Source organism: Chiloscyllium punctatum, chromosome 26 (genome assembly GCF_047496795.1).
Source record: "Chiloscyllium punctatum isolate Juve2018m chromosome 26, sChiPun1.3, whole genome shotgun sequence".
NCBI lineage: Eukaryota > Metazoa > Chordata > Chondrichthyes > Orectolobiformes > Hemiscylliidae > Chiloscyllium > Chiloscyllium punctatum.
In genome coordinates, this window is record NC_092764.1 from 48,859,607 (window position 1) to 48,871,673 (window position 12,067).

Consider the following 12,067-nt stretch of genomic DNA (forward strand, 5'->3'; position numbering starts at 1 on the left):
CAATTAAAAATGTCCCTGTTGCTGTGATTTTGTTTTTTTTTCAAAAATTAATTTTCCTCAGGGCCTTTTCTTATGTGTCCATTCACTGTCTTCACACTTTTGTACCATCATTCCCTCTGAAATAATGTATTAGATGCAGTTAATTAAAAGTTGCATCACCCATGCAAGAGGACCGATTAACTATCATCATTAAACACTGAAGCAGTGGGCTATTATTCTGAAATACACAGGCAAAATGAAGTCTGGCTGCTCGGACATAATTTCACATTGGTTCCAAGTTCCCGTACTTCTTGCAGGAGCCTGTGCCCACAACCTGAGCTGCCTCTGGAGTTTTAGTTTTGCCCATTTTTAGGGACATAAAATGGCGGGCCCTGTACAAACTGTGCTGCACATAGTCCACGTCTTTTCCCTCCTACACTGCCTGGACACACCTTGGCGTGTTCATCTGCCATTAGGCAGTGGGGATCCCCAGTGGAAGGTTGTCTACACGGGAGTCTACACCCCTTTCTTTCGGTGATCTGAGGTGGAGGGTGCTGCATGCTGCAGTCCCCTGCTACCACAGATTGCGGTGATTCACGTACTCCTTCTAGCGCAACAGTTTGTTCTGTGGCGCTGTGGAATCCGTGAACAATGTATATATGGGGTGTGGGCGCTTGCACTCCCTTTTTGATTTTCTTAAAAACCTTCTTCTCTGCTTTTGGTTGCACTTCAGTCCCACGCTCCTGGTCTTTGGGCACCTGGTGCGGGGGGGGTAGGTCGGAGGACCTCCTTGTGGGTCTATAAACAGGTCCAGGTAGCGGGCCGAGGAGGGGGGTCGTCAAGGCCAATTGCCTGCCACTCTTCTGCGGTTATGTCAGAGCCCGGGTCTCTCTGGAGAAGGAGCACGCAGTGTCCACCAACACCCTCGTGGTTTTCAGGGAGAGGTGGGCACTGCAGGGAGTGGAGTGTATTATTTCCCCCCCCACTTCTATTTTGATTTAATCCCTGCCCTCCCTTTCACTGTCTGATCACGCAGCATTGCCCTTTGATGAGAAGGGCACTGCTTGTCTCTGGCCACTTGGGTGTTTCTTTTCTCCATGGTGGTGGAGTATCAATAAAGATTTGTACACCTGTTGTATTTTGTTGTGGCTCACACCTGCATACACACATCATGGGTGCTGGGGGAAATATATGAAGTCTGGCACTTCCATTTTTCCTCTGTTCTGATTAGGAGTCATTCCTAGAAATGTCAACTCTTCATCTCAACTGATGTCTGACGTGTTTCTGCTTTTCCTTTCTAATTTCACCTCCGTAAGTTCCAATCTCTGGTCTCCTATTGCTTTCCATTTTTTAGTTGGACAAAGTCAGAAGTCACACAACACCAGGTTATAGTCCAACAGGTTTATTTGGAAGCACTAGCTCTTGGAGCGCTGCTCCTTTGTCTTCACCTGATGAAGAAGCAGCACTGCAAAAGCTAGTGCTTCCAAATAAACCTGTTGGACTATAACCTGGTCTTGTGTGACTTCTGACTTTGTCCACCCTAGTTCAACACCTGATCTCTACATATTTTTCAGTTGAATTGTTCCTCTCTCTTTTTGTTATTCCCACTAATCGGTTGTTAGTCCAGTGATTTCCAGCATCTACCTGTGCTACCTGTACCAGCCCCTCCCTGTCACCAACTGGACTCATTCCTCCCACTGACGAACCAGGTCATACCCTCTACCTATCTTCACCTATCCCAACCTCACCACCTTGCCTCTGCCTTTCCCCTTTTTATCTAGACGTAGTTGTGGAGGCTGGTACAATTAAACATTTTAAAAGGCATCTGGATGGGTGTATGATTAGGAAGCATTTAGAGGGATATGGCAAATGGGACTACTTTTTATGGTCAGCATGGATGAGTTGGACCAAAGGATCTGTTTCCGTGCTGTACATCTCTGATGCTATGACTTCCTGATTAGTACATTATGTTTGATCATACAAGCATTTTGCTATCCTCCTGTGATCTCACCAGTGTGTCATATAAAATGCTGCTGTCCCTAAATTTATTTAACAGCTGATCATGTTTCTCTGCTCCCAGCTTACCTGAGTAACTGTTCAGAATATTGTCCCTATTAATGGAGGATCCTCCCCACTCTATTGGCATCCAAAGAACAGACCATTGTCCTGAAAAATGCATCTACAACCCACGAACAGCTGGTTAGTACAGATTTAGCAACTCGGGCTAAAAATAGATTTCAGAATTGCAGAATTTTCAGATGCATTAAGCTCATTGTGCTGTGACAAAACCAATGGAAGAGGATGTTGAGCATGAGAAATAAAGGGCTCCGAGAAATCCAAACATACACGAAAAGAGCTGTGTTGAAGCAGAGGAAATAAGAGATACATTTTCGTGAGAACTTGAGGGATGAGAAAGAGAATTTCTCTGTATCTAAGAATGACAGAATATTCCAGAAAAGGACAGTTGAATGGGAAAATGCATACAAAGGTGTTGGTGGTTAATAATGTGCAAAACGATTGTTAATATGATGCAACTGCTTAAATTAGTGAATTGCCAATGTAGAAACCCAAAACTATTATGAACACGTTTTGGCCCTCAGGATTTTTTTTTTGTATACTTTTGATTTGATTTATTGTTGTCGCATGTACCGAAGTGCAGTTAAAAGTTTCTTGTTTTGCATGCAGGACAGGCAGATCGTAACATACAACATCCAGATCATAGTGTTTGAACAGAACAAAGGATACGAGGTTATGGCTGCATGGAGGTGCAGTATTTAATACATATTGGTTTTAAGTTAGTGAACTGCTACTAGCTTCCTTGCCACAATTTTGTTTGAGTTTGGCTTTCTTTACAAAAAAAAACAATCAAACCTTCTCAGTACAGAAACTATCTTTTATTGAGCAGGTTAGTCTTCAGATTATTTTTACTTTGTCAGTTTTAGGGGAAACAAATAATTTCAAACATGCTTTTGCATACTGGAAAATTTAATGCTAAGACCACTTCATAAATAGTGAGAAAATGGAAGATTGCTGTCACATTTGATACAGTTCCTCAGTATAAGGCAATACCTATTTATTTATTGTTACCTCTGCATCATTCAGTTCGCTTCAATTTCTTTTTTAATTTTTTTTTATTATTTGTGAGTATGCACCTAATTTTAGCTATAATAATTACAAAAACTTAATATATCCTCATTTATCAAAACAGATGGAGGGCTAAGTAGAGCCCTGCTCTGACTATTATTTCTTCATCCTTCCAATGGACTATTTCACTTGCTGCAAGCTATGTTCGTTACAGTTTTTTAATCATAATTTAGGAGCTGGAACAACAATGCTGTGATACCACAGTGTCCCACAAGAAGCATAATGAATGGAGCTCAGGTTTCTCTTCTTAGAGCTTTAATATATAATATCAATAGTCATTGTGGAGTTTTGTTTGCGCATGTATTCGAACAATGGATGGTAGTTTTAACTGTATTTAATTATCATTTTCACCTTCCTAAATTCAGGTGACACCACTTTGTAGCAAATATAATACAAGCTGATCATACTCACTGGCTTTTGTTTTATGAAAGGCCTAAGTGCGGACATTCTGGTGTGTGGGAAGGCGGTATTGTCGGCAATTGATTATTTTCACTGTTCCAGCCATTCGTATTATACCTCCATCACCGTATTGATCTTACATGTCAGTATCTCCCTGAATGTTAGTGGAATTTGCTCTATCAAAGAGTGAGTCCAAGTACGCAACTTAAACATCAACATCTGGTTCTGTGTTCCTGACAGAAAAAATAAACTTATTGAATGTACCCTTATTGTCATCATTTAAAGAGACTGTCCATATAGTCTACTGTCATAGAGGCATAGAGATGTACAGAATGGAAAAAGACCTTTCGGTCCTACTCACCCATGTCGACTAGATATCCCAACCCAATCTAGTCCTACCTGCCAGTACCTGGCCCATATCCCTCCAAATCCTTCCTATTCATATACCCATCCAAATGCCTCTTAAATGTTGCAATTGTACCAGCCTCCACCATTTCCTCTGGCAGCTCATTTCATACATGTACCACCCTCTGTGTGAAAAAGTTGCCCCTTACGTCTCTTTTATATCTTTCCCCTCTCACCCTAAACCTATGCCCTCTAGTTCTGGACTCCCCGATCCCAGGGAAAAGACTTTGCCTACTTACCCTATCCATGCCCCTCATAATTTTGTAAACCTCCATAAGGTCACCCCTCAGCCTCCGACACTCCAGGGAAAACAGCCCCAGCCTGTTCAGCCTCTCCCTGTAGCTCAGATCCTCCAACCCTGGCAACATCCTTGTAAGTCTTTTCTGAACCCTTTCAAATTTCACAACATCTTTCCAATAGGAAGGAGACCAGAATTGCACGCAATATTCCAACAGTGGCCTAACCAATTACTGGATTAGTGGTGCTGGAAGAGCACAGCAGTTCAGGCAGCATCCAAGGGGTAGCGAAATCGACGTTTCGGGCAAAAGCCCTTCATCAGGAATAAAGGCAGTTAGCCTGAAGCGTGGAGAGATAAGCTAGAGGAGGGTGGGAGTGGGGAGAGAGTAGCATAGAGTACAATGGGTGAGTGGGGGAGGAGATGAAGGTGATACCTAACCAATGTCCTGTACAGCCGCAACATGACCTCCTAACTCTTGTACTCAATACTCTGACCAATAAGGGAAAGCATACCAAACACCGCCTTCACTATCCTATCTACCTGTGACTTCACTTTCAAGGAGCTATGAACTTGCACTCCAAGGTCTCTTTGTTCAGCAACACTCCCTAGGACCTTACCATTAAGTGTATAAGTCCTGCTAAGATTTGCTTTCCCAAAATGTAGCACCTCACATTTATCTGAATTAAATTCCGTCTGGCACTTGTCAGCCCATTGGCCCATCTAGTCAAGATCCTGTTGTAATCTGATGTAACCCTCTTCACTGTCCACTACACCTCCAATTTTGGTGTCATCTGCAAACTTACTAACTGTACCTCTTACGCTCACATCCAAATCATTTATGTAAATGACAAAAAGTAGAGGACCCGGGACCGATCCTTGTGGCACTCCACTGGTCACAGGCCTCCAGTCTGAAAAACAACCTTCCACCACCACCCTCTGTCTTCTACCTTTGAGCCAGTTCTATATCCAAATGGCTAGTTCTCCCTGTATTCCATGAGATCTAACCTTGCTAATCAGTCTCCCATGGGGGACCTTGTCGAATGCCTTACTGAAGTCCATATAGATCACATACAACATGGAAAGAAACCCTTCCATCCAACTCCTCAATACTGACCCAAGATTTCCAAACTAAACTAGTCCCCTTTGCCTGCATTTGGCCCATATCCCTCTAAACCTTTGTTATTCGTGTACCTGTCCAAATGTCTTTTCCATGTTGTAACTGTACCTCCATCTACCACTTCTGCTGTCAGTTCATTCCACATGCAAACCAACCTCTGTGTGGAAAAAGTTGCTCCTTTGGTCCCTTTTAAATCTTTCTCCTCTCACCTTAATGTTATGCCCTCTAGTTTTCGAACTTCCCAGACCTGGGGGAAAGACCTTTTGCTGTTGACTTTATGTATGCCACTCATGATTTGATAAATCTCTATAAGGTCACCCCTCAACCTCTTATGCTCCAGTAAAATTGATAGAGACAGATTTGTAGGATATCTAGATCTGCAATATCTTGAGTATGATCAAGGGAAAAAATATTTTCTTCCTCTTTCCAAAAATAATTGGTATGAATGATCATATTATACTGTCAGTTTAATCTATTAAGTAGTCCACACTAATTCTTCCTAGAAAAGCAACCATAAAGGACTTTATTAAAGTGATGTAATATAAATAATTTGAAAATCTGCAGGATTCTGTCATGAACATAAGTTGGATTAATTGGATAGGCCATTCAAAGAGACACAGTGCACAGGCACAATGGGGACAAATGCTTGCTTCTGTGCTGCCTGATTGTATATAGTTGTATTGTAAAGCACAAAGGCATTGTGTTCATGCTTGGACCAGTTCACACAAAGATTAGATCAAAAGGGACAAGTAAATCTTTGGCCTGAGCGCCTCCTACATTTCCTTCAAAACCATCCCCTCGATAGTGAAAAAGATGTCTTTAAAAATAAATAACTGATGGTGCATCATTATCAGTGCTATTTTGATTTCTCTGTCTTGACTCTCTGTTCTTTGCCAACCTACCTCCTATTTCTGTGCTTTTCTCTGCCTCATGCCCTCTGGTTACCACAGGTGTTTTTTTTTCAGATTTTTTTTTTGATTTCCTATTCTGTAAAGTATAACTTTATATTAAAAAAGACTGGAAATGTGCACTTAATTTCTAGAATATATGTGCACCCACCAAATCAAAAATGCATACCTGACTATTGACAATTAGGTGTTCTGTTTCACGTTTTTAACAAAAAAAACTCTGTAAAAGCTTACCATTTGCAGTATACATTTATTGCAAGATAAATTTAGTTTATGCTCTGAAATAAATCTCTGTTCGGACAAAAGAAAATCCAAGGCAGAGTGGAAATAATTAATTGTGCTATGATGGGCCTTTTCTTGTGTTTTTAAATTTTTTTTTAAAACATCTCTTCCAGAAGCTAAGGATAATTAACCTGATTTTTCAACATGATCAAGTCAAATTGTCCTGAATTAAATGCCTGAGAATAGAAACACCAAAGTTTCTTTTCTGCACTCTGTCTCAATAAAATGTATTGCTTTTAAAAAGACAAACTCAACAATGAGAGCTATCTGAACTCAAGACTGTCACTTGTAAGGCCATTTAATTGAAAAGTTATAAAGGCATTTATATAAGTATATGAATAGGAAAGGTTGGAGGGATATGGACCAAATGCAGGCATATGGGACTAGTTTAGTTTGAGATCATGGTTGGTGTGGACTAGTTAAATTGAACAGTCTGTTTCTATGCTGTATGACTCTATGCCTGTACTGGTATTGGTGTATAAATGAAAGGAGATTTGTTTTGTTTTAGGGGGAAGATCTTCACTGGTTGGCTTGTGCCTTGTATGTAGCATGTCGAAAAGCCATTCCCTCAGTGGGAAGAGGAACTGTAGAAGGGAATTGTGTCTCTTTGACAAAGATCCTGCGCTCTTCTGAACTCAGGTAGGAATGTATAATAGATTTGTTTGAAACAATAGTTGGTTAATATAATTACTGAATTAATATGCCTTAATTGCAGTTCATCTACTGCATTCGTACTGAGGGTAGATTTATATGTCCACAGTACATTCTTTGAATGGCTTAGCTTCTGTCTGTTATGTACAGTGACACTGATATCACTGTTATTACATCTGTGCTGAGGAGAAATAGCCTCAGGAATTAGGTAGATCAGAATATAGAATTGCCTTCCACAAAGAGCAAACTGGGGGAGAAAACTGCTCATACAACCTTACGATTTTTCTTTTAATACAACTATCAGTAAGTAATGGAGGAGTATTACTCTCTCTTTTCCCTTTTCAGATATTTAGTATTTCAACATTAAAATAGGAATTCCATAGTATAATGTTGTAACTATCTCGCACTAAATAATAAAATCACAGATTTGGCACAAAAATGGCCAGGAACTAATTTTGCTATGTCGATGCGAGTCACATTTTGGTGATTTAAAACTCTTCATCCATGAAAATCCAGCACCAACATGCGCAATATCCACAGCTAGTCAGAGAAAAGTATCTCGGAGTCATTAGATCTGAATATGGTCCCTGTTCCTTCCTATCCAACTGTTACAGAAACTGGCTTGACACCTCAGGAGTGAAACCCATGTCGATGACTTTGAAATAAAACCTTTTGTGAAAAATTACCTTAAAGTTGCCAGAAAGTATCTTTTGGGATCTGTCTATGCAACTTAAATGAAGCTGTTAAGGTCAGCACTAGGTGAGCATCATGGGTAAAGCCTCACCCAACACACTTCAGACCACTGTCCCCCAAGAGAAGAGCATCCTGATCTGGAACCTCCTCACTATGAGGAATTTTAAAACAATCACATTTGAATGTTGATACATTATGTAAGTATTAGCTTACAGATGTAAGTAAGGAAAGTATTAACCAGATTGACTTCTATATGTGTGTGGAACAGTTTGATCGAATTCTTCAATAAGATGCAAAAATGGGCAGACATGGCAGATCTGTGCCAAGAATTCCGGGACCGTACAGAAAAGCTGGAGAGGAACTTCACAGTTTCTGCCGTCATCTTCAAAAAGTGTGCGCCTATTTTTCGTGACCTTTTTAAAGACCCTCAAGAAGAACAGCCACCACGACAGCACAGGGGTCGGAAGCAAAGGTGAGATCTGAAATAGCCAAAGAAATTTATCGTCTACTCAAGTTGCAGTTTGTGCAATATTTAAGCATGACCTAATTTGCAATACTGTAAATTTGCATAAAACTGCCATCAGTTCAACTAAGTTGGAATTGCAGCAGGTTTCTTTCAGTAAATAGGACATTTTACAAATAACTTGTGTGTTGCTTAACAATTTAATGTTATATTTAATTTCTGCACATGCTGAATATGGCAGCTGTTTACAATTGTAATTTTCTGTCAGCAATTTCATTTTAGGAGTAGGTAAAGTTTAACTAATTTATATTTGAAATTAGTGTTGAAGAGCATAGCTGTCAAGTTTGAAAGGTAGGTACGCTTATTCTTGTCATAGCAATATCCTGAAACTCTGGGGCAAAACACAATATCCCCCTCTATCTCTGTTGGTCATTCTCTACAAATGATAAGGAAGAGATTTTTTGATCATTAATTGTCAACGTAATGGTTTCAGCTGTGGCAAGAACAAGCAGGCCTTTCCCATCCCACCATAATATCGTCGGCAGGAGGGTGTAGGGAAGATTAACTTGGCAATTTTACAGACCTGCACTGTTTGCAAACCCATTGACAGAGCAGAAATTTACAGTCCCTTAAGTTTGTTCTGATCTGATACATACGTATCAGTAATTCCAGCGGTCGTAGTATACTTGCCTGTTTATCTCAATGTGCAGTTCTCTCGCTCTCTCACTCTACATCGCAGCCTCCTTTTTAATGGAAGCTAATTTTCTTTGTCGCTCTGCCTCTCTTTACACCGCCCCCCACCACCACCACCAACCCACAAAAAAAGAAAGACTATTCCTATGCAGCTTTAATTACAAAATGCTTTTCAAAGAAATTGTGCATCAATAATAAGTGCTTCCATCAAAGCAAATGAAATGCTGGAATTTTATAGCTGGTCTTCTCCACCTATAACAGATACATGTTTTTGTGACTTTATTTTGAAGTGTTTGAATTGCTTCTATCAGAGTTAGTATAAAAATGATGGATCCATATCAATAGTCAGTGTTAGCATCATACACAGTCTAGCAGCGCAGGATAGCTTCTCAGTAATTGACTTTAACTTGTTTTACTTGTCTGAAACAAAAAAGCAAGGATTTGGTCACCGATACCTGTGCATATTATAATCAAGTGCATAGCTGTTCGAAAACAAAAACTTTGTGACCTTCCCAGTGAAGGTAGTGCAAGCAGAAAGGTTCACCCCATTATTTGTTCTCTGCTCAACTCCTACTAGTGATGTAGTGGAAAGAGATTCATCTAATCTATGATGTAACTGATTGCATAGTTCTGACTTCAATAAGAAATAAGTCACCAATCTACAATAAACATGTGAGGAGTGAGGTCTGGTATCATAGAAACATTAGACTCCCTACAGTGTGGAAGCAGGCCATTAAGCCCATCAAATTCACACTGATACTCCAAAAGAGCACCCCTCCTAGACCTACCCCTCTCCACATCCCTGTAACCCTGCATTTCCCATGGCTAACCCATCTAGCCTGCACATCCCTGGATGCTACAAGCAATCCACCTAGTCTGCATATCTCTGGATTAAGGGAGGAAATGGGGGCACCTAGAAAAAGCCCTACAGACACTGGGCGAATGTGCAAACTCCGCACAGACAGTCACCCAAGGATGGAATTGAGACCCGGTCCCTGAGCTGTGAGGCAGCAGTGCTAATCACTGAGCCACCCTGCTGTACCTACAAATAAATGAGCATTACTATACTGTAGGAGTTGAAAAGCCTAACTTGGAGATAAGGAGCAAGCAGCCTCTGGGACAGGAAATGTGCAGTCATCCACAGCCCAAGATACTCCAGACTGTTATCTCCATGTGCAGGTGACAGTATTGGTTGAAAGCACATGAGAATGTACCAGTTGTATAACTGTAATGTGACTCAAACTAAAATTCACAAACTGCAGTGATGCAGCAAGGTAGGTGTTAATCTTTTTTAAATATTTTTATAGAAAAATAGATTTTTGACATTACTACAAATGCAAAACAATATAATTCAAAAAAGTACAAAGAACCAAAAAAACCTGCACTCATGCACAAATATATATAATATTTGTTTTATATATAGATTTTATTTATATATCTCTAATAACTAACCACTAACTAATAAATAACAATGATAACATGGCTCAGTGAGTCAAAACACTAGTTCTGAACTATCGAGAGCATTAATTTACACATTCATATGTGCGCAGTTCGCCCTCTGGATATTAGACTCGTAAAACACCATCGTTACACCTATATAAAAGCCCTTATTAGTGCGCCAGACAGACCTGTGTCCAGGTAGTCCAAAAAGGGCTGCCATGTCTTATAAACATTTTCGGTTGTATGGTGCACCATACTTATAAGAAAATCCAAAGAGATATGTTTCGTAACGATCTTATGCCACCCTGACAACCTAACAGAATATTCTTCCTTGCGCAAAAGAAAGAATGTTGAAAGCTTTATCTTATGTGTATCTACGGGGCATACACTGGGCAGGCCACGAAGAAGAGAAATCGGGTCAATCTTCACGCTTATCCCAAGATCCTCTCAGCACTCCAGTATTTTCGACAGCAGGACCAGAGGCAATGAATGAGAGTGCCCGTACTCACTTTTGTTCTTGGGACATGTTGAAGATATACCTGGTTAAAGGTTTGATCTAGACCAAGTGGACCCTGTAGAGAATCTTCAACTGTAAAGCATGGGTCCTATTGCAAATCAAGATCTTGCTCACATTTTTGTATCTTTCCATGTCTCTGAGGAGATCTCAACACCCAACTCTCTCTCCCACACCCTGCAGCGCTGTTTGATCTCATCTGCGGGGTGAGCGGCCCCCATCCACACATGCCCACCACCATCTCCACACACACAGGTGATAAAGCATGCTGACAGAAAGTGTGTTCTTAGCACTGACCCTTCTCTATGTCGGATCCATAGGGATTGGTTAAAAGTATAGTCCTTTTTTTGAATGAAATCTGTAATTTGAAAAAAACAAAAGGGGTCCCTGCTAGATAGCTCATATGTCCAAGCTAACTGGTCAAAGGACACCATTATATCCCCCTTAAATAAATCATTCATGCAAAACACACACCTAGCTGCCCAAAGTTTAATTCCTTAGTCCATCGTCCCTGGCTGAAAACACAGCATACCAACTATAGGTGTGAAAAAAGATGGTTTGGCAATATTTGTTTTGCTGCATTGCCCTCTATACTTTAACAGTATTGATAAATATTGGGTTGTGGCAAAATTCCTTAACTGTCCTCATTTTGTCCAGAAATTGCAAACTAATAAGGGGGCACCTTGACTGAGAGGTTTCAATATCTAACTATATTGAAAGAGGGTCCCCAAAGCCCAATCACTCTCCTAAGATAGAAACAAGCTTAGTTGATAGGTTTTTTTTAATGTTCAGGAGATGCACACCCGACATTCCCCCCTTCCCCCCCCCCCCCGCCAAAGTCCATGAGGCAATTGCACTTTAGCTAACTCAAGAAGGGGCTGCTTACGATGCCAAATAAAAGAGCTGAACCAGCTGTTCAGTCTGCTGAACATTTGCCTACTGAAAATCAAGGGGTGCATTCGTATAGGGTATAATGGAGGGGGGGGGAGAATATTCATTTTAATGAGGGATGTCCGACCTAACGAAGACACCAGAAGGGTCTCCCATCTTTAAAGATCTTGTTTGATTTTTGTCAAATAAATGAACAAAATTAGCTTTAAACAACCGATCGAAAACTGGAGTAATGAATATACCCAAATAC

General features: G+C 40.5%; 1 protein-coding gene across 2 annotated transcripts in view; it reads left to right on the forward strand.

Moving 5' to 3' along the window:
- The window catches only part of rbl2 (retinoblastoma-like 2 (p130)), a 143,772-nt gene that overhangs the window by 2,948 nt on the left and 128,757 nt on the right, over positions 1-12,067 (forward strand). For both annotated transcript variants that reach the window (XM_072547361.1, XM_072547362.1), the window contains exons 2-3: positions 6,981-7,111; positions 8,085-8,288. In XM_072547361.1, the coding sequence (XP_072403462.1) occupies positions 6,981-7,111; positions 8,085-8,288 (335 nt within the window). The remainder of the gene's footprint in view (positions 1-6,980; positions 7,112-8,084; positions 8,289-12,067) is intronic.